The sequence below is a fragment of the Ochotona curzoniae genome, unplaced genomic scaffold (assembly GCF_017591425.1).
Source record: "Ochotona curzoniae isolate NIBS_2020 unplaced genomic scaffold, NIBS_Ocur_1.0 contig_2210, whole genome shotgun sequence".
NCBI lineage: Eukaryota > Metazoa > Chordata > Mammalia > Lagomorpha > Ochotonidae > Ochotona > Ochotona curzoniae.
Genome location: NW_024465369.1, coordinates 3,488,176 through 3,509,844, shown reverse-complemented (window position 1 = coordinate 3,509,844; position 21,669 = coordinate 3,488,176). Strand labels below are relative to the sequence as shown.

At 43.2% G+C, this 21,669-nt stretch overlaps 1 protein-coding gene and 1 pseudogene across 1 annotated transcript in view; one reads left to right on the top strand and one right to left on the bottom strand.

Annotated features, from left to right (window-relative positions):
• Positions 1 to 21,669, top strand: part of LOC121150570 (lactase-phlorizin hydrolase) — a 53,476-nt gene that overhangs the window by 16,088 nt on the left and 15,719 nt on the right. Inside the window, exons 6-12 of the mRNA XM_040971510.1 lie at positions 2,908 to 3,634; positions 13,802 to 14,447; positions 15,148 to 16,698; positions 17,248 to 17,516; positions 20,558 to 20,848; positions 21,186 to 21,384; positions 21,465 to 21,667. Of these exons, the coding sequence (XP_040827444.1) occupies positions 2,908 to 3,634; positions 13,802 to 14,447; positions 15,148 to 16,698; positions 17,248 to 17,516; positions 20,558 to 20,848; positions 21,186 to 21,384; positions 21,465 to 21,667 (3,886 nt within the window). The remainder of the gene's footprint in view (positions 1 to 2,907; positions 3,635 to 13,801; positions 14,448 to 15,147; positions 16,699 to 17,247; positions 17,517 to 20,557; positions 20,849 to 21,185; positions 21,385 to 21,464; positions 21,668 to 21,669) is intronic.
• On the bottom strand, positions 7,259 to 13,574 carry LOC121150788 (annotated as a pseudogene).

Below are 21,669 nucleotides of genomic sequence, written 5' to 3'. Positions count from 1 at the left end.
ATGCTGCGAGGCTCAAAGAGGGAACAGAAGTCCTGGGCAGAGAGCACGAGGCTTCCTTTGGCAGATCTCTTCCCAAGTCAGACAAACCCTGGAATCCCACTGCAGTGTCTGCATGGCAAGTTCTCTTTCACCAGGAGGTGTTTATATGTATCCTGAGACCAGTTTTCATCTAAGCCAGAAGGGCAGAGACTGAGGATTGGGTCAGAATGAGGTCACACACATCTGGGGCAGCACACGCTCTCCAGGCTGGACTCCAGGGTAGTGAGAATGTTCTGGATGAGCCACACCATAGTCTTCTCCCCTTACCACTGTCCTAGCAGATGTGGGTAGTGGTGCTGAGCAGCCAGAACAGCTGAGGTTTGGAAGACTGCTTCACATTAACTTGCCTCTGAGGAGGGAGATCTTTCAGCATTGTCCCTGTCTCTTTTGCCATTTCTGTGCTCCAGGAGACCTGCTGTGTATGTAACTCCCTCTCTACTCTGTACTGGACAGATGAGGAGGTGCTCTTGTGCTCTTGTGCTGGGTCTGGTTTTCCACCTGCCTATTGCCTTCTCCTGGCCAGCACACCTACTTCTGCCAACCTCTGCTCAGGGATGCCCTCTGCTGGGTGTCATTGTCAGCCCATTTTTTTGCTTGCAAAACGAGACAATAGATTTTTGTTTGTTTGTTTAAAGGCCAAGTTGCAGAAAGAGAAAGGGAGAGGGGGAGGGAGAGAAGGAAGAAAGGAGGGACGGGAGCTGGGAGCAGAGTAAGAGGAAAATAGGGAGGGAGGGAAGGAGAGAGACAACATATTCTATTTCACTGGCTCACTCCCCAAATGGTTGCAACAGCTGAGGGTGGGCCAACTGAAGCCAAAAGCTTCATCTAGGTCACCCATATGTGTGACTGTTGCCCAAAAACGTGAGCAATCCTCTGCTGGTTTCCCAAGTTCCCAGATATCAGAGAGCAGAATACCAAGTGGAGGAGCCGGAATTTGTGCTTGTAAGGGTCGTAGGTGTTGCAGACAGGGGCTTAATCTAATATACTGCAACATCAGACATAAAATTTGAGTTTAAAAATTTTGGTTAACTAGTTTTCATTTTATATGAAAGTCAAAGAAAAAGAGACAGACACAAATTTTCTAACTGCTGACTTATTCCTCAAATGCCCACAATAACCAAGGCTGCACAAAACAAAAACATAACTTACGGATTGTGAAATTAATCTAGAAGCTGGCAACCAAGATTTCTGCCTCATACCACCACCCCTCAAATTAGAAAGGAAGGGAAAAAGAAACGAATGGGAAAGGTAGATAAACAGACAAGAATAAAATAGAAAATTTAAGGCTGCATATGAAGATAGCACATTTCTGTGCTGTTTTTGTTCAAATGTATTTATTAACATGTATATAAACTAAAGTATCATCAACTCTACACATCCATATAATGGCAAAGTGGTTAAAAAACACAGTCTTGGGGCTAGCACCATGGTTTAACATGCCAATCCTCTGTCTGAAGAGCAGTATGCCATATGGACACCAGTTTGAGTTCCGGCTGCTCCACTTTTGGTCTGGCTCTTTACTTACGGCCTTGAAAAGCAGTGGAGGATGGCTCAGGTTCTTGCACAACTGCACCCACCTGAGAGACCACAAAGAAGCTCCTGGCTCCTGCATTCAAATTAGCGTAGCTTCTGTGGCCATTTGGGTAGTAAAGCAACAGACGGAAGATATGTATGTCTCTGTGTGTCTGTCCTCGTCTGTATAAATCTGCCTTTCAAGTAAAAGTAAATAAATCTTAAAAAAAAAAAAACTTCACAGCTTCTTATCTAGAAAAAAAAAAAGACACAGACTTTCCTTTCAAGCTTGTGGTTAAAAAGAAGTTACTTACAATTATCAGGTATGCAGACCAAATTTTGTTGCTTGCTCATCTTACTAAGGCCTCTTACCTCATGGAACCAGATAAATACTTGAGCTCCCAACTGCAGAAGCATAAAGAAGAAAGGAACTTGTAGCCAAAGCTGGTATTAGATTACATACTAACCGAGGTTCAACTATTGAATACTGCTGCACCAGCTGATAAATAGCTTTTGATCCCATAAGGCCCAAAAGTTACTCAGTTCTTTAAACCTATTTTCCCCTATAGGATAAGGATAAATAGTTGAAGCATCTATCTCAAAGTTTACTGTGGAAATTATATAATATATATTTATTCTTATTAGAGTGACAAACAATAATCCAGGGTTGAACAAAATGAAGTCATCACTATGTTTTAAAATTTTATTCATTTATATTATTTATGTGAAAGAGACAGAAATACAGATAGAGACAAACACAGGCAGAAATTTCCCAACCTCTGATTAACTTCAAAAATGCTCACAGCAGCGATGGCTGGCACAGACAAAAGCCAAGATCCAAGAATTATATCTGGGAATCCCGTGTGGATTATAGAGATCCAATTATCTCAGCAATCACTGTTGCCTTTCAGGATTTGTGTTAGCAGGAAGTTAGAAATGAGAATGCAGCAATACCTGAATCAGGCACTCCAATATGTGCTGTGGGAAGGCCGTCTAGTGGCGATATTGCTGCTGCAAACACTTTTTTCTGAAGTCACCAGAAGTAGCAATATTTTATAAACAATACATATTTTAAAGAATAATATATGGCACTAGAAGGGAAGATAGTATTCAAGCACAATCTAAGCTTTGTTACTGCTTATAGTCATACAAGAGAAATGAGAAAAAAAAAGATAGTCATACTAATTTTTCCATCTGCTAGGCACTTTCCACCTATGACATTTGGAAATTTTCTTGACACAGTGCTTCTGCAATCTTTCTTAATTAATCACATTGCCACTCTCCATCAGCATAGGGACATCTGTCTCTCACAAGGTCATTCATCACGATGTCCCTTTATGTCCCTTCTGTCCACAGCATGTCTTGCTCTCTGACTGACAGCCTGCCCCTTCAGACTGACCAGCATCAGCACCAGGAGAGATCTGCTGGCCCCTCACCCGCAGGCTCAGCCTACCAAAGAGTGTGGGAAATGTTTGCTAAGCAGCCCAGGGCAGAAAGGGATGAGTTCCTGCAGGATGCTTTCCCCCAAGGCTTCCTCTGGGGCGTGTCCACAGGAGCCTTTAATGTGGAAGGAGGCTGGGCTGAAGGTGGAAGAGGGCCCAGTGTCTGGGATGGATTTGGGCTCAAGCAGGCTGCCAAGGACAGGGCCACAGCGGAGGTGGCCAGTGACAGCTACTACAAGTGGGCCTCTGACGTGGCCCTGCTGCGTGGCCTCCGGGCTCAGGTGTACAAGTTCTCCATCTCCTGGTCGCGGATCTTCCCCAGTGGGCGCAGGAGCAGCCCCAGCCCCCAAGGTGTCGCCTACTACAACAAGCTGATCGACAGCCTGCTGGACTCCCACATTGAGCCCATGGCCACGCTGTTCCACTGGGACCTGCCTCAGGCCCTGCAGGATCAGGGTGGGTGGCAGAACGAGAGTGTGGTGGACGCCTTTGTGGACTATGCCGCCTTCTGCTTCTCTGCCTTTGGAGACCGTGTGAAGCTGTGGGTGACCTTCCACGAGCCGTGGGTGATGAGCTACGCAGGCTATGGCACTGGCCAGCACGCACCGGGCATCTCGGACCCAGGACACGCCTCATTCCAGGTATTTCCATCTCTGCTGTCCACTCATGCAAGGAGAGGGGGTATATGGCTGGAAGAAAGTCAGTTATCTGTTTTCCCTTCCCATCCACAAGTCTTTACTTGTTTTTAAAGCAGTCAGAGGGAGGGGAAGAACCACAAGTTGTTGGTCACATTATTTTGTCCTGACGCCATGCTTGCCTTGAGAAACAGTTCTTACATCCTCAGAACAGCTCTGAAGGGCGGGGCTCAGAGAGCATAAACCATGTGATGATAGAGACAACATTAGCAGGTCACCAGTTGGAAGCCAAGCATCCAAACCTAAGACTTCTCGGCCCTGAAGCAGGAGTCACATGTCAGTTGGGACTCTTAGTGGCAAGTGACAAAACAACTCAACAGTCCTAATTGATTCTCAGCAAGGAGAGAAGTTATTGCTTCAGGAAACTGACAACTATTGATTTTAGTTTGATCAGAGCTCAGGCAGTGTCACCAGGACCCAAGCAATGCTGGGCTCTCCTTCCCTGTCCCCCTCATTGATGTGAGCCATGCCTGTAGTTCATGACCAGTGTGAAGGAAAGCATGTCTGTCGCCTGCACTCCAGCGCGTCTGCCTGGTTGCTGATCTCTGCCTAGGCTGCATGCCCACACCTGAGACCATACTGTGTCTTAGCTTGGGACTGTGGTGACCTCTGTCTGCTCTCTCCCTCACCACGCGGGCTGAGAGGTGGGTGTGGAGCAGCAGAGAGGGGTTGGTTTTCTACAGGACATTGCTTGAGCAAGAGTAGATGTCATGCTGAGGGCAAAAGTTTTAATGATTTAGCCTGGGGTTCCATGCTTTCCCCTTTTCTTCAAAATCTACCTCCCACCCAAAATCCTCTTTTTCTTCCCCATATTCATTAGTGCAGAAATGTCAGAAATTTCCCTTGTTTGGAGTTCTGTTCTAAAATTTGAATATGTGCTATGTCCCATGCTAGCTTTTTTTTTTAAAGATTCAATTTTTTCTTCTTTCTTTCATTCTTGCTCTTTCTTTTCTTTTCTTCCTTCCTTTGCTTCTTTCTCTCTCCCTTTTTTTTTATTTGAAAGGCAGAGATACAAAGAGGAGAGACAGAGAGAAACATCTTTTTTTTTAAAAAAAAGATTTATTTATTTTTATTATAAGTCAGATATATAGAGGGGAGGAGAGACAATGAGGAAGATCTTTTGTCTGATGATTCACTCCCTGAGTGGCCGCAATGGCTGGAGCTGAGCCAATCTGAAGCCAAATGCCAGGAGCCTCTTCTAGGTCTCCCACATGGGTGCAGGGTCCCAAGGATTGGGCTGTTCTTGACTGCTTTCCCAGGCCACAAGCAGGGAGCTGGATGGGAAGTGGGGCTGTTGGGATTAGGATCTGTGCCCATATGTGATCCCCGGAGCACAAGGCGAGGACCTTAACCACTACATTGTCGTGTCAGGCCTGAGAAATATCTTATGCAGTGGGTTCACTGTCCAAATTGCTGCAGGGACAGGAGCTGAACTGATCCAAATCCAAATGTCAGAGACTTCTTCCAGGTCTCATATGTGAGATCGGGCACCCAAGACTTGAGCCATTCTTCACTATTCATGCTATGCCTAGGGCATAATCATGAATCTGGATGGGAAGTGAAGCAGCTGGGACACGAACTGGCACCCATATAGGATGCTGGCACTGCAGGTGGAAGCATAGCCTTCTAATCCTTGGTGTCAGCCCCTTACCATACTAGTCTTTAGAAGGGAAATTCAAGGCCCAGGGCAATGATTCAATGGCTAAATCCTCACCTTGCAAAAGCCAAGATCCTATATGGGTGCTGGTTCACGTCCTGGCTGGTCCTCTCCCCATCTAGCTAATTGCCTATGGCCTTGGAAAGCAGTAAAGGACGGCTCAAAGCCTTGAAACCCTGCACCTGTGTGGGAGACCCATGTGGGAGACCCAGAAAAGGTTCCTGGCTCCTGGCTTCAGATTGGCTCAGCTCTGGCCCTTGTGGGCATTTGGGGAATGAACTGGTGGATGGAAGATCTTTCTCTTTTTCTTTCTCTCTATATATTATCTGCCTTTCCAATTAGAAGATTTATTTTATTTTTATTAGAAAGTAGCGTAAGCAAGTAGCTGAATAGGAAGAGCAGCAGCCTGGACATGGGCAGATGTCCATTTGGGATCCCAGTGTGCATAAGGCAAGACCTTCAGCCACTAGGCTACTGTGCCGAGCCCAAAAATAAATATGTCTTAAAAAGAAAAAAAAGGAAAGAAAGAGAGGAAACTCAAATATGCCCTTTTTGTGCTATTACCTTTTAGGGAAGGTGATGCTTATGCAAGTAATAAAATTCTGAGAACCACTCAGAGTCTCCATAGGTAAGGTTAGCTGGTATACCAGGAGAAGTAGATTCAATGAAATGCCAAAAGTTTAACATAGAAGTGAAAGCATCTATTCATCTTACAATTTTATTTATTAATTTTATTTGAAATATATATATATACATGTACACATAAATCCTGTATCCACAGTTCACTCCCTATATGTATATAGCAGCTACGTCTGGGCAGGAGTGTAGAAATTCTTCTGGGTCTACCATATAGGTGACAGGAACCCAAGTTTTTGGATACATGTTAGCAAGAAGATGGAATGAAGAATGGAACCAGTACTCAAATCCAGACACTCGGATATGGGATTCAGACATGTCAGAGGCAATTTAACTGTTGGCTCAACATGAAGCTTTTACTCTGTTGTCACTCAGCAAAGTAACTCATTGGTGCATGAAGCATTCTCCTGAAATGGGTTGTTTGCACTTCTCTTTTTGCCTCCTTGGTATGAATTTCATCCAATTGTTTCTGATTAGGGTTTTTTCTTATGCTTTAAGCTATGGCTATTCAAATATTTTATAGTTTCTTGGATAAAAAAATTCCTTTATGTTTCTCCTTCACTTTTTGCTTTTACTCCTTAGGATGTTTTTAAAAAGTTTTTAGAAAAATGGAGTTGAAATATGTTTGTTGGGTGGCAAGGATTTTTAAATGCATGCAGGTTTCTGTCAAATGCCTTTCTTATGAGCTTTTTGGAGATTCTTCATATTAAATTACAATGCCATAGTTATAGTTCAGGTTGCTAGAATGCCCTAGCATGATGACAATAGATGTTTATTTCTCATAGTCCTTGAGTTGGAGAAGCCCAAGATGAAGGTGCCAGGTTGGTCATGTTGTGATGAGGGCTCACTTGCTGTTTGCAGATAGCCACCTACTTGTTGTGTCCTCATAGTCCTCAAATGGTGGGGGTATTGGACAAATTTCTTTCACATGTGTTTTTCAAATAATTTTTCACCAAGGAAAGCTGTTAAGTTGTAAAACCACAAGTTAAGTCAATGAAGAGATTCCTCTGGTTGTGATTTTTCACCCCCAGATTTCATTCAGTAGAGAAGCAAACAGGTGGGAAAGAAAGAAGGTCTCTCCCTTGTGAGTTGTTTTTAAAATCCTGTCCATGAATCACTAATTTGTCAATGGCACTTATTATAGACAGAAGCAGAATAGAAGTGATGGTAATAGGCCTAGGTCAGACTGCCTGGATTTTACTCATCACTAGGATCCTTGTTGAGCTTTTACACCTTTTTTTTAATACTGAGAAAGTTAACAGTTTATTATATTTTATTTAATATTCTAGGAAGTTCACAGCCATCAGCAGTTCCAAAGCAATTTCAGGTACAATTGGGAATTTAGGAATCTCAGAGGAGCTGTTAGTGTAATGAACCTTGTAGGTAAAATAAATGCATACTTTTGATAGCACATGGGAAGGGATCTCTCTAAAATTGACCTCATTGGTTTCTTTTTCAGCACACTGACCTGGGCCACTCAACATGGCTTCAATTGTTCCTGATGTTAGTGCACGTTCTCTTTTTACAATTAAATTCATGGCCATCAGAGGATATTAACTTGATATACACAGCATCATGGCCGTCATAGCTACCATAAGTTTTCTCCTCTCCATCTATTATGTTCTTATGAAGTTCTACTTTGCTTCCACAGGAACTTCAGTAGTTTCTCAGCAACCCGGCAGTGAGTGTAGCCATCACAGCTGGGTCCCCGTGAACCACCACAGCCCCTACTCAGGGCCACCCCCCGCCCCTACCCCAGCAGGTTCCAAGATTTTACACCTTTCTGGCTTATATTTTCATCATCTTTAAAGTGCTAATAATAGAATCAAGATGGTGGAAAAAGTAAGGATACCTTAAACAGAGAAACATTAGCCAGGGTTAAGCAGAGAAGATACATTCCAGGAATTAGGAAAGGACAGACTGAAGACAGAGGGGCACCTGCTGATTGACAGACAACAGGAAAGCTGTGGAGACAATGGTGTGGTGTTGCAGTGACCAGATATACCAGCAGCATTCAGCCAGCAGCAATCTGACCTGCACTGGTGGCCAGAACTCAACCAGCAGCCAGGTGGGAAGGGAAATTCACCAGGAGCTCAGGAGATGAACCCAGACAAAGAGCTGCCCATCCTGCTGGTTTGTTTGATTTGACCAGGAGCAGAGGCAGAGCAGCAGATCTCAAACAAGCATTATGGGAACAGGGTGGAATTCACAGCCCAGAGAACCAACAGAACTGAATCTGGCAACATCTTGTACAGGGAAGCAAAGGCTATGGGACAGGACAGTTCATGCACTAAGCTGGGAGCAAATTCATTTCTGGCTCAGTAAATTGCAATGACATGACATCCTACAGGTTACTCCCAAAATAGGTTCAGGTATTCTCCAGACCTAATGGCCAGTAGATCAAGAACTCCATGAGTGGCATATCAAGCGCCATTTTGTATAGTGTGGCAAAGGCTTTGAGACTACAGGGACAACAGTGCGCTGCACATGCACTGAGCTGGGAGCAAACTCATTGAGCTCAATGCATGTACTGGTTGCCACTCTCTGTAGGGAATGGCACAAGTGACTATAAACAAAGAGCCATGTACTAACTGCAATAAGTAAAATTGAACTTATGGGTGACACAGGTATGAAACTTGCCCTAAGGAAAAGAATTTGCTAACCAGAAGTACAATGACCAAGAGCAAAAGAAGAGACAGCGGTACAATGAATATTACTGAAACTTCGCTGCAAAGAAGCAAAAGCTTTTGCCAACCTCAAAGTTCAGTGAGGAAGACATCGAGAAAATGGGGAGACACAAAATTCAGAAAACTCGTTATAAAGCTCCTTATCAGCAATGAGAAGCACATACAAGAGTTCAAAGAATTCAAGGAATATATCATACAGGAAAAGATAACACAGAAACAAATCAAACCAAATTACTGAGAGTGAAGGCTGCAATAGATAAAATTAAAAATTCAGTGGGTGCCTCAATAATAGAATGAATGAGGCAGAAGAAAGAATCTCAAAATTAGAAGATATTTCTTGTCACAATGAGGAAACAAACAAAAAGTTAGAAGCAGAGCTGGGTTAAGTTAAAAAAAAGTATTCAAGAACTGAAAGACATTATTAAGAGGCCAAATATAAGAATTATGGGAGTCCCAGAAGGTGCAGGAAGAAAAGTTGGGCTTACAAATGTGTTTAATGAAATAACCAAGGAAAATTCCCTTACTCTAGAGAATGAATTGGGAAACAACATCCAGGAGGGCCACAGAACTCCCGACAGGGTTGGCCAAAAGCAATCTTCACCACAACACTTGATACTCAAGCTCTCTTCAGTCAAACATAAGGAAAAGATCCTTAAATGTGCACGTGAAAAAAAATCAATTGACATGTAAAGGAATGTCAATTAAACTCACAGGAGACCTCTCACAGGAAACTACAGGCCAGAAGAGAATGGAGTGACATATTCCAGATTCTAAAAGGAAAAAAATTATTGGCCCAGAATAACGCACCCAGCAAAGCTTTCCTTTGTCTTTGAAAATGAAATAGAATTCTTCCACAGAAAAAAAAAAGTTAAAAGAATGCACTTCTTCCATACCTACCCTACAAGCAACACTTCAAGATGTTCTCTTGACAGAGAGGAGGAATAGCACCCATCAAAACCAAAGGCAAATGTGAAGACCATCCCAGTAAAATAACAACAGAAGACTAAATCCATAAACAAACCTTTGCTAAAATGGCAGGACCAAATTACCACCCATTCATAATAACCCTGAATGTAAATGGATTAAACTCATCAATTTAATGTCATAGATTAGTAGACTGATTTAAAAAACGAAACCCATCTATATGATTTTTTTTAATTTTTCAAAATTCTTTTAGTAATCTTTTAATCAACCCTAGTTGATTAGGGCACAAAGGGTCAAGGCCTACAGGACAGTGGGTAAACCATTGCTTCCACATTGTTATTGTTATTATTTTTCTGTATCTGGGGTAAGGATAAAGGGAGAAGAAGCCCCACCCAGCCTCCCACCCATTCCGGGTCCCCGATCTGGGGCATGCTCCAAGGGCACTGCTCAAGCAGTTCTGAATTGCTGCCAGTCTTGCCATTCCAATCACAATGAAATCTCTCCAGAATCCACTGGCTGACATAGTTCACTTTACGGTCTCTGTTTGCCTAGATTTTCACTGCCAACAAATGACAAAACCCATCTATTTGTTACCTAAGGAAGATACATCTCAGATCAGCGGAAACTATACATCATGGATTTTTATGTTTTTATTTTTAGTTTTATTTTTTATAAGGGTTTTTTTTTAAAAAAAGATTTATTTTATTATTGTTGAAAAGTCAGAGATACAGAGAGGAAGATCTTCTGTCTGATGATTCAGTTCCCAAGCGGTTCCAACGGATAGAGCTGCACTGATTCGAAGCCAGGAGCTCAGAGCCTCTTTTGGGTCTCCCTCGCAGGTGTAGGGTCCCAAGGCTTTGGGCTGTCCTCAACTGCTTTCCCAGACCACAGGCAGGGAACTGGATGGGAAGTGTGGCTTATGGGATTAGAACTGTCATCCATATGGGATACCAATGTGTTCAAGGCAAGGACTTTAGTCACTAAGCTGTCACGCCAGGCTAGTTTCATTTCATCAAAACATTTTTTTTCTCATATTAAGTTCTTCACTGACTCATAGGTCACAATATGGCCTCGTTTTGTTCAAGAAGGTTCTTGATTTTCATTTCTTCAGTGACACATTAATCATTCAGTAGTATGTTATTAAAATCGTGGCATTGTAAATTTCTATTTATTCTTCCTGTTGTTGATTTTGTTTTATGGCTTTTCATTTTAAGTGGATGTATAGTAACTGTGATGGAGACTCTCATATCCAGATGTGAGGATAGAATACAGTATACATCTCTACTTCCAGATCAAAGATGGACTCCCAAAGAAACTGTTTACTGTATCTTGACAATGGGATGCTGGACTCTCAGCCATTGTTCATACCTGAAATAATGGACTTATGACTGTGTATGAAGAAGTATATTATACTAGCTTTTCTGGAAGATGGCAAGCTTGTGTGTCTCCGGTGGAAGCCGAAGAGGTTTGACGTGCATAGACTTGAGGGTGATGCGTAGAGAAGTTTGGTCTCCATCCAGAAAAGAGAAGGATCCAGTAGAAGAGGTAAAGATAGTAAAATAGGTGAAAAAAGAACCTAACTTGGTGTGTCCACCCATACAAAGCCAAAAGTATATGCCACCTGAAGATCTCCAGAGTCGTCTGGAATTTCATGTTAAAGAAGTTTTTGGCACATCTCTTCCTGGAAATTGGCAGGACATCTCTCTGGATGATGGTCACATGAAGTTCAGTCTCTTGGCACACTCAGGGCCATGCAGTGCCCAACTCCAGGCTTCAGCAGATGTGCAAAGTCAGAGATGTTCTTGATTTCAATAATGTCCCTATTCAAGGTGGATCTAAATTTGATGAACTTAGTACAAGTAATCTACCCCCTAATTTGAAAATCACTTGGAATTACTGACTTATGTGAAAGAAAAACACATTGATAACATTTTCCCCCTAAGCAAGGGAGCTGTTGACTAGATCTTCTATTATTTTACCATCAGAACTGTTCTCTAAATCCCATTTTTCTATAGAAGAGTACATCAGTCTTTTAAAAAAATTTTCATGTATGAGTTCACAAAGAAATATAAGTACTTTTTTTTGCATTTGCTGTAACCAGTATCATTGAAAAATTGACTCATTAATATTGTTAATTTATGAAACATTTTTTCTTCAGAGGACATTGGAGTTGACTTAGGAAGTTCTAAATCTGCCTTTTATAAAACAAATCTTTAAAAAAAAGTCATGATGGGCCCGGCGGCATGTCCTAGCAGCTAAAAGTCCTTGCCTTGAACACCCCGGGATCCCATATGGGCGCCGGTTCTAATCCTGGCAGCTCCACTTCTCATCCAGCTCCCTGCTTGTGGCCTGGGAAAGCAGTTGAGGACAGCCCAAAGCCTTGGGACCCTGCACCTGTGTGGGAGACCCAGAAGAAGTTCCTGGATCCTGGCTTCGGACCGGCACAGCATCGGCCATTGCGCTCACTTAGGGAGTGAATCATCAGATGGAAGATCTTCCTCTCTGTCTCTTCGCTCTGTATATCTGACTTTCCAATAAATAAATAAATCTTTTTTAAAAAAAAGTGATGAGGTATTTCAACTTCAGACATGATCATGTCCTTCACAGGCATCAAGTAGTAGTTGAAAGAAAGTGCTTAAATCCAAGATGAAATTATTATGTATTGCATATGTATAAATAAAGAAACTTGTATGAGATAAGATACTTAAGAAAAGTATGTGTTGTAAATTACAGAAAATATTTCACTGCTTTATTGCATGAGTAGAATTAACAGAAAATAATAATGTCCATTTGGTGTTGACCTGTTTTGGAATTAAAAGTCCTTTCTTAAAGTTAAAAAAAAAAAGTACACTATAGTAATAATGTAGGGAAACACAGTGGGGGCAGGTGGAGTGGTTTGGAGAGGGAGTAAGGGAAACCAGGTCCTATGGAAATGTATCATAAAATAATAATAATGATGGTGATGAAAAAAAAAGTTCTAATAATAATTGTACTTTCCACATGAAATGGTTGAGAGAATTCTATTAAAGAATTCACTGAAGGGCTGGCACTGTGTTGTAGTAGGCTAGGCACCTGCAGCACTGATATTGCATATAGTATGGGTATTACCAGCCACTCCACTTCTGTCTGATCCAGCTCCCTAATTATGGCCTGGGAAACAGCAGAGGATGGCTCAAGTCCTTTGGCTCCTGTATCTTTGTGATGATCTGGAAGAAGCTCCAGGCTTCCAGTTCCAGCTCTGTCTGTTGCTGCCATTTGGGTGTGAATCACTGGATGGAAGATTTTTTTCTCTCTACCTCTCCCCTTCTTTCTCCTCTCTGTGAGTCTGCCTTTCAAATAATTTAAAAAATTACAATTATCTTTTTTTAAAAAGCTAAGCTGTGATAAATATGTTATTGGTAAATGTAGTTGTTGATGCTGTTGTATTGTTAGTATTATTAACTTGCTTTGTTGGCGCTGTTGATGATGTAGGTGTCAAATTGCTGACATTTTGTCAATACTGTTGTTGACTTATTTATATTATCAATGCAATTAATATTGCTGACATTGTTAATAATGGTGTTGATGTTAACTTGTTCATATCAATGGTAAATTCCTAATATTGTTGAATTACTGACATTACTAGCATCCTTTTTTCTTTTTAGCAGAGATGTTTTGTTTATTGAATGGCAGAGTTACAGAGAGAAAGCAATATTCTATACTGGTTCACTCCTTAGATGCTACAATGGTTAGCTAGGTCATGCTGAAGTCAGGAGATAAGAGATTGTTTCAGCTCTCTGATGTGGATAACAAGGGCACAAGCCCTCTGTTCATTTTCCCAGACATTTAATAGGAACTAAATAAGAAGTGGAGCAACTGAGGAAAAAAAGCATTTGCTCATATGGGTGTTAGTTTTGCTTAATATGCCACAATGTTGGCTCAACGCCAATTTTATCTTGTCAATATTGTTGACTAGTTGAATTATTATTGACTGGTTGTCCATGTCTGTTGACTAGGTCTCTGTGTTTTTGTTTTTGTTTTTGTTTTTAACGTATGTCAGGTTAATGGTATTGATTCTGACTTTGTTGTTATCTTCACTGGCTTGTTGATACTGTTGACATTGGTATGAATTTGATTATGTTGTTGTCGACTTATTATTGTCTTCTTAGTCCTGTTGCTATCCTTGCTGTTGATACTGAACACTGTTTTCCCTTCTTTCTTCCACACAAGGTGGCTCACTTGGTCCTCAAGGCCCATGCCAGGACTTGGCACCACTACAACAGCCACTATCGCCCACAGCAGCAGGGACAGGTGGGCATTGTGCTGAACTCAGACTGGGCAGAACCCCTGTCCCCAGAGAGTGCTGAGGACCTGGCAGCCTCTGAGCGCTTCTTGCACTTCATGCTGGGCTGGTTTGCACACCCCATCTTTGTGGACGGAGACTACCCAGCCACCATGAGGGCTCAGATCCAACAAATTCGTGAGCGCTGCCACAGTCCTGTGGCACAGCTCCCTGAGTTCACCGACGCAGAGAAGCAGCTCTTGAAAGGCTCTGCTGATTTTCTGGGTCTGTCTCATTACACCTCGCGCCTCATCAGCAAGGCCCACGAAGACACCTGCATGCCCAGCTATGATACCATCGGAGGCTTCTCCCAGCACATGGACCCTGCATGGCCTCAGACCTCATCTCCTTGGATTCGCATGGTGCCCTGGGGCATGAGGAGACTGTTGCAGTTTGTATCCCTGGAATACACAATGGGGAGAGTTCCAATCTACCTGGCTGGGAATGGCATGCCAACAGGGGAGAGTGAAAATCTCCTCAATGATTCCTTGAGAGTAGACTACTTCCGCCAGTACATCAATGAGGTGCTCAAGGGTAAGAACCGTGCACCTGCTGGTGCTGCCAGGAGGGTGGATGGTATCTCTGCAAGTCTTCAGAGACTTGTTTAGTGGGAAATGAAGACACAAAGGCAATAGTAGCAGTAGACATGGGGATTCTGTTACCTTGATCTCCTAATTCTGTTTCTCAACGGCCCTGACCCTTGAGTCCATGTTCTTACTCCTTTCTACATCTTTCCATCTGAATCCTGTCCAGCCATGAAGCCTCATCTTTGTACAATTCATTATTCTGCAAATCTTTCTTAAATGGCTATTATGTTCCTGATAATGGGTAAGAAAATGGGGATAAAATATTCAAATATCACATACATCTTTTGGAGAAACAAGCATACTGTGCAGCTCACTGCATCTGGGAAGATGTTTTGTTAGATTTTATTTACTGTTTAATAGGGAATATGTCATTATTTGATGTCAGTTTACCAAATGTAAATAAGGAAAACAAAATTCCATTACAAAGAAGTGATTTATGTAGTCTATATGAGACAAAGGCACAAAAAGGGAGCACATCCTCTCTGATAGTTCTTTTATGACCAGGATGCTCCTTTGACTTAAGGATTATGGCTCTTGAAGTAAACTGATGTGCTGTGGGAGCCTTGCAGATTTTCCTTTAATTATCTTGATAAGAAAGGATTAGGTTGAGTAGTAAACTAGAAATAACAGAAACTTTACTCTCTCAGCTATCAAGCAGGACTCAGTGGACGTTCGTTCTTACATCGCTCGTTCCCTCATTGATGGCTTCGAAGGCCCTGCCGGCTACAGCCAGAGATTCGGGCTGTACCATGTCAACTTCAGCGACAGCAGCAAGCCCAGGATACCCAGGAAATCGGCTTTCTTCTACACAAGCATCATTGAAAAGAACGGTTTCCTCACCAAGACAGTAAAGCAGCCGCTGCCACCGAGTTTGGTGCGCTTGCCTCCCAGAACCAGAGCCTCCTCTCTGCCATCAGAGGTGCCCTCCCAGGCAAAAGTGGTTTGGGAGAAGTTCTCCAACCAAACCAAGTTTGAAAGAGATTTTTTCTATCATGGCACCTTCCGGGATGACTTCCTCTGGGGCGTGTCCTCTTCAGCCTATCAGATTGAGGGAGCTTGGGATGCTGATGGCAAAGGCCCCAGCATCTGGGATAACTTTACTCACACACCAGGGAGCGGCGTGGCAGAAAATGCCACTGGGGACATTGCCTGTGACAGCTACAACCAGCTGGATGCTGACCTGAACATGCTTCGAGCTTTGAGGGTGCAGGCCTACCGCTTCTCTCTGTCCTGGTCTCGGATTTTCCCAACTGGGACAAACAGTTCCATCAACGATCGTGGTGTTGACTATTACAACAGGCTGATTGATGGCTTGCTGGCAAGCAACATCTTCCCCATGGTGACCCTGTTTCACTGGGACCTGCCCCAGGCCCTGCAGGATATAGGAGGCTGGGAGAACGCTTCCCTGATTGAGTTGTTTGACAGCTATGCAGACTTTTGTTTCCGGACCTTTGGTGACAGAGTCAAGTTCTGGATCACCTTTAATGAGCCCACCTACTATGCATGGTGGAGTTATGGCACAGGGGAATTTCCCCCAAAAGTGAGTGACCCAGGCTGGGCACCTTACAGAATCAGCCATGCGCTCATCAAAGCTCATGCTAGAGTCTATCACACGTATGATGAGAAATACAGGCAGAGCCAGAACGGGGTCATCTCTTTGAGTCTTGTTGGAGAATGGGCAGAGCCCAAGTCACCGGATGTTCCGAGAGATGTGGAAGCCACTGACCGCAAGATGCAGTTCACCCTGGGCTGGTATGCCCACCCTATTTTTAAAACTGGAGATTACCCCGATGCCATGAAGTGGAAAGTAGGGAACAGGAGTGAACTCCAGCACTTAGCCACATCCCGCCTGCCAAGCTTCACTGAGGAAGAGAAGAACTACATCAGGGGTACAGCTGACGTCTTCTGCCTCAATACCTACTCCTCCAAAATTGTACAGCACAGGACACCTGCACTGAACCCACCGTCCTACCAAGATGATCAGGAGTTGAGCGAGCAGGAAGATACCTCATGGCCTACCACAGCCATGACCAGAGCTGCGGCCTTTGGAATGCGTAGACTGCTGAATTGGATCAAGGAAGAGTATGGTGACATCCCCATTTATATCACTGAAAATGGGGCAGGCCTGTCAAATTCAAGACTGCAGGATATTGAGAGGATATTTTACTACAAAACCTACATCAATGAAGCTTTGAAAGGTATGTGAGGTTTCCATTTCCCCTACGGATTCTTATACATTCTGTATCATGTGTGAAATGCTTTAGCAATAAGGTTTATGAACCATTAATCAATCTCAAGACCAATTTTTTTCAGTCTTTCCCTCATTTTTGTAGTACTGCCATGTACCATGTTCTGGTCTAATGCTAGGGCTTAAATACAAGGTGCTTTGCCCTCATATAACTCATATTCTAGAGGTTTCTCTGTACCCTAGAATAAAAAACTCTTCTCTATGCCTCTGTGCTTAATCTCTCAAGCTGGCTTAGGCTCTTGAAGGTGAAACATGTCTCTATCGTTAAAGAACTTAATTTTGTGAAGATTAGTCCTCAGTACTTGGTGTGGGCTCATCAGAGAAGGCAAAGAGTAAAATCAAAATGATGATCTAGTCTACTTACAGCATAGGTCACTTAGTGTGCAAGTTGATGGTTTAGAAGCATTGCTTTGGGTGGAGGAGCCAGCACATTGCTGGGCTTCTTGGGCTTCTTGTCTGCGGAGGTAATGCTCTCCTCTGCTCCCTGGAATGTTCTCAGCCTACAGGCTCGATGGTGTCAACCTTCAAGGCTATTCTGCCTGGTCTCTGATGGACAACTTTGAGTGGCTCCGAGGCTACACAGTCAAGTTTGGCCTGTATCATGTTGACTTTGAGAATGAGAACAGGCCTCGCACAGCAAGAATCTCAGCCGCGTACTACACAGAACTCATTACCAACAACGGCATGCCACTGTCCAGTGAGGATGAGTTTGTGTATGGACAGTTTCCTGAGGGGTTCACCTGGAGTGCGTCTACTGCTGCGTTTCAGGTGAGGAGTGTGGGGCAGTGCACACTGCTTACAGATTAGCCACTGTGTCCCAGGCTCCTGCTTGCTGCTGCAGATGGCAGAACAAGAATAGACATTTCTGCATCTTTTGTAACCGCCTCTTCCATTTCTTTTTATGGACAGTCTCTCTTCTTTTTATCCCCAAATTTAGTCCAACCAGTACAGTTAGATTTGCTCAGTTAGATTTGCTGTCTTGAGATTCATCATAGGGCCTGGTAAAACAGGTACAGCCTAGACAAAAGCATAAGGACAAAAACATGCACATATGAATAGTCTCAAATGGACACATTGATTTCCCTCCTAGTAGAGAGTTTCTTGTATGACAAAGATCAGTGGGGAGCTATGTGCATTTCCTACCTCCATTTATCATTATTTATGCAATGGTGGGCTGTGTTTGCTGCTTCTGGAGCCAGGGCAGGGCTGGTGGTCTGAGCTGAACTGACTCTGGGTGTTCTACGTCCATGGGTTTTTCTCATTGGCCACAGTGGCCAAAGATGTGGATATGGGTACCTACTCGTATACAACCACATTACCAGGTTGTCATGAAAGTTATCTATCAAATTCTGCCCTATACAGATAGTTATTGACGAAAAATCAAATAGCAGTAAAACAAATACTATTCATGTGTTATGTTGTGTTTTTTAAGGTTTGTTTTATTTTTATTGGAAAGTTAGATACACAGAGAGGAGGAGAGGCAGAGAAAGATCTTCCATTCACTCCTTCACTTCCAAAGTGGCTGCAATATCTGGAGCTCAGCCAATGCTAAACCAAGAACCCAGAGCCTTCCCTTGGGATCTCCCACACAGGTGTAGGGTCCCAAGGCTTTGGGCATCTTCAACTGCTTTCAAGCAGAGAGAAGACACTTCTTTCAATCTCTCCTTTTCTCTCTGTAGAAATTTGCCTTTCAAATGAAAATGAATAAATCTTAAATAAAAAAAAAAGGAAAAGAAAGAAACAAAGAAAAGAAATCACTGGGACTTGAACCAACACTTCCCCATAGGATAACGTTGCTGCAGGCAGTCACTTAACGTACTATGCACAATGCTTGCCCCAATGTTAGAGTCCTCAACTCTGCCCATCCTAAGGGCATGGCATATCTATATCTATATATCTATGTCTATATCTATATATTATTGTTTGTTTTTTAATTTTATTTTTAATGATGGCTACAAAGTTGATCAGGGTGGGGAGGATCGAGGGTTAGGGAAAAGTGGGCATAATTTTTGTTTCCAATTTTTATACTTCTTCCTCTTGTTTCTGTGGGAAGGGAGGAGGTAATGGGATGAGCCATGCCCAGCCTCCCAACCGCACCAGCACCCAGGGATGGGGAAAGGCCACGCAAAAACAATCTTTGATCCCAATGTGGTGCACTCCCCGAAGGTTCTGCACAGGTGGTTTCAGTAGTTCTGAAGCTCTCGATCTTGCCAATGCAAAGATGAGGAAACCCTTCCAATGTCCATTGGCTGACATAGTTGACCTTACCGTCTCCATTTGCCCAGATGATTGCTGTCATTGGTACCACATGTCCTCTGCAGGCCCCAATGGGCTACCATATCCCCCATGTACATAAGGGGCTACCGTCCACTGCTCCATCTTTTCCACTGAGGAGGACCAACTCTCACAGGCTGGCTCATGAAACTGGCACCTACTACACAGGCGAGCCAAAGAACCCAGGTCTGCTGACCCAGGTCCTGCTGGACTCCACACCCCCAGGGCTCATGGGTACCCACCATGCAGGTGCATATCTAAAAACATTTTAGCTAGCTAAAATGTTGAATTTTTGAGTTGTCATTAATGAGCACTCATGTCTGTTCATCATGACAGTCAACAAGTATAATTCTCAGTATAGTGAGATGGAACATTCTAAGTAGCCAACTATGGAGCAGGAATTAGAATTGAATGAGGTGACTATCACATAGGTTTCCTGGTTAGAGTGCCAACTGATCCCTCATGATTATGTGTTTGTTTATGTGTCATTAGAATACATTTATTTGTGACTCTTTTCAGAAAAAAATGTCACAAAAATAGTACAGGAGATTTCTGTATACTCACATCAGACTCTTCAACTCTACAACATTTTACTGTATTTTATGTTTTTCTCTCTGTGTGTCTTCACAATGTTCATAGACAATGAATCTTCATGGATGTGAAAATCTTTACACAAAATAAATGAATCTTTTAGTTGAATGTTCTATAAGCTTTGTAAAGTACTTTCACATGTGTGTACACATACAAGTTATTGAAACAGGTTTTCTCACATGTTAATTTTTCTCACAGGTTAATTCTAACCTACCTATTTGTCACATTTACATTTCCTTCCTCCCATGGTGAGAAATATGGCTACTAAGGTATTTACCCTGACCATTTATCTGTCCAACTTCTCTGCATTAACTAATCTCCCGACCAGTCAAAACTCTTCTTCAGCCCAGGTAGCCCTGCCACCCTCATGGCCACCATGTACAATAAGCTTAAAGTGCTGTCAATGGGCTGTATCCAGCCACATGCCATTCCACATATGCTGAAGTGTTTCAAAGTAAAATAGAGAAATTGTACTGTCAGACTGTGTAAATTGAGAGGTCAGTGTTATTCTAGTGGCTTGTGGCAAATAGAGGGATGAAAAAAGGGAAGTCTAAAACAGTAACATGGATCCTTCATAGAAATCTTTTGTCATGATGAGAAATTCAGCTTTCACACTTTGCATGATTTCAATTTATTTGAACATGATTCTGGGAGGGAAAAGTGTGGATTCAGGATTTTTTTATTCTAACCTTTAGTGAGTGCCAACTATACACCAGACACTGCTGCATGCATCACTGGGAAAGCCTAGACATTGACAACTGTGAAACACAGTGTGATGAGGCTACAGGTGTGTAGAAAGATGGGGATCTCAGAGATGGCCAGAGAAGGCTCCTGAGGTGATGAGGCTGGGAAATATACTGACGTGGTACTCACTCACAGAAAGAAAGGACTGTCTAAGGGCTTGACTTGATGACTTAATTTGATCATGTCTTGTCATCTTTAAGATTGAAGGTGCATGGAGAGAAGATGGCAAAGGCATTAGTATTTGGGACACATTCAGTCATACAGCACTGAGGATTGAGAATGATGACATCGCAGATGTGGCCTGTGACAGTTACCACAAGATCGCTGAGGACGTGGTCGCCCTGCAGAACCTGGCCGTATCCCACTACCGCTTTTCCATCTCCTGGTCCCGCATCCTGCCTGATGGAACGACCAACTACATCAATGAAGCAGGCCTGAAACACTACGAGCAGTTCATTGATACATTGCTGGCTGCCAACATCCAGCCCCAGGTGAGGGTGGGCGCTGGCCAGGCCTCAAGGAAGTCCACAGGCTGTGGGGCTGAGGAGCACATTTACTCTGAAAGCCAAATGCTGCTCTCAAACTTAATAATTGGATTGCCATTAATTTCTTATGGCACGGAATTAAGCAAGAATAATAGAGTTTTACTCCCCATCCTGAGCAATTCCCCTCCTTTGAAGTAGCTTATTCTGCCTCTCCTTGTTCCACCCCAAGAGGAAAAAAAGCCTTTGAATTTTTGTCTCATAATTCCTTCTCAGTTTTGGCAGAAGATGTTTGTGCTTCCCATGGAAGGCACAGTGGATAACTGCAGATCTGACCTATTCACAGGTGACCCTATACCACTGGGACCTGCCCCAGGCACTCCAGGATGTTGGAGGCTGGGAGAATGAGACCATTGTGCAGCGGTTCAGGGAGTATGCCAATGTGGTATTCCAGAGGCTGGGAAACAAGGTGAAGTTTTGGATCACACTCAATGAGCCCTTTGTCATGGCCTACCATGGCTATGGCACTGGGTTATATGCCCCAGGTAAGGATCTCAGGCCTTAGGCAAAGAGTTACTATTTGGCTCCATCCATTCAATGTTGACATCTATGTATGTGTTTCCAGGGATTTTCTATAGGTCTGGCACTGCTCCCTACCTTGCTGGCCACAACTTAATAAAGGCTCATGCTGAGGCCTGGCATCTGTATAATGACGTGTACCGGGCAAGCCAAGGAGGTGTGATTTCCATCACCATCAACAGTGAATGGGCTGAACCCAGAGACCCAGCCAATCAAGAGGACGTGGAGGCAGCCATGAGATACGTTCAGGT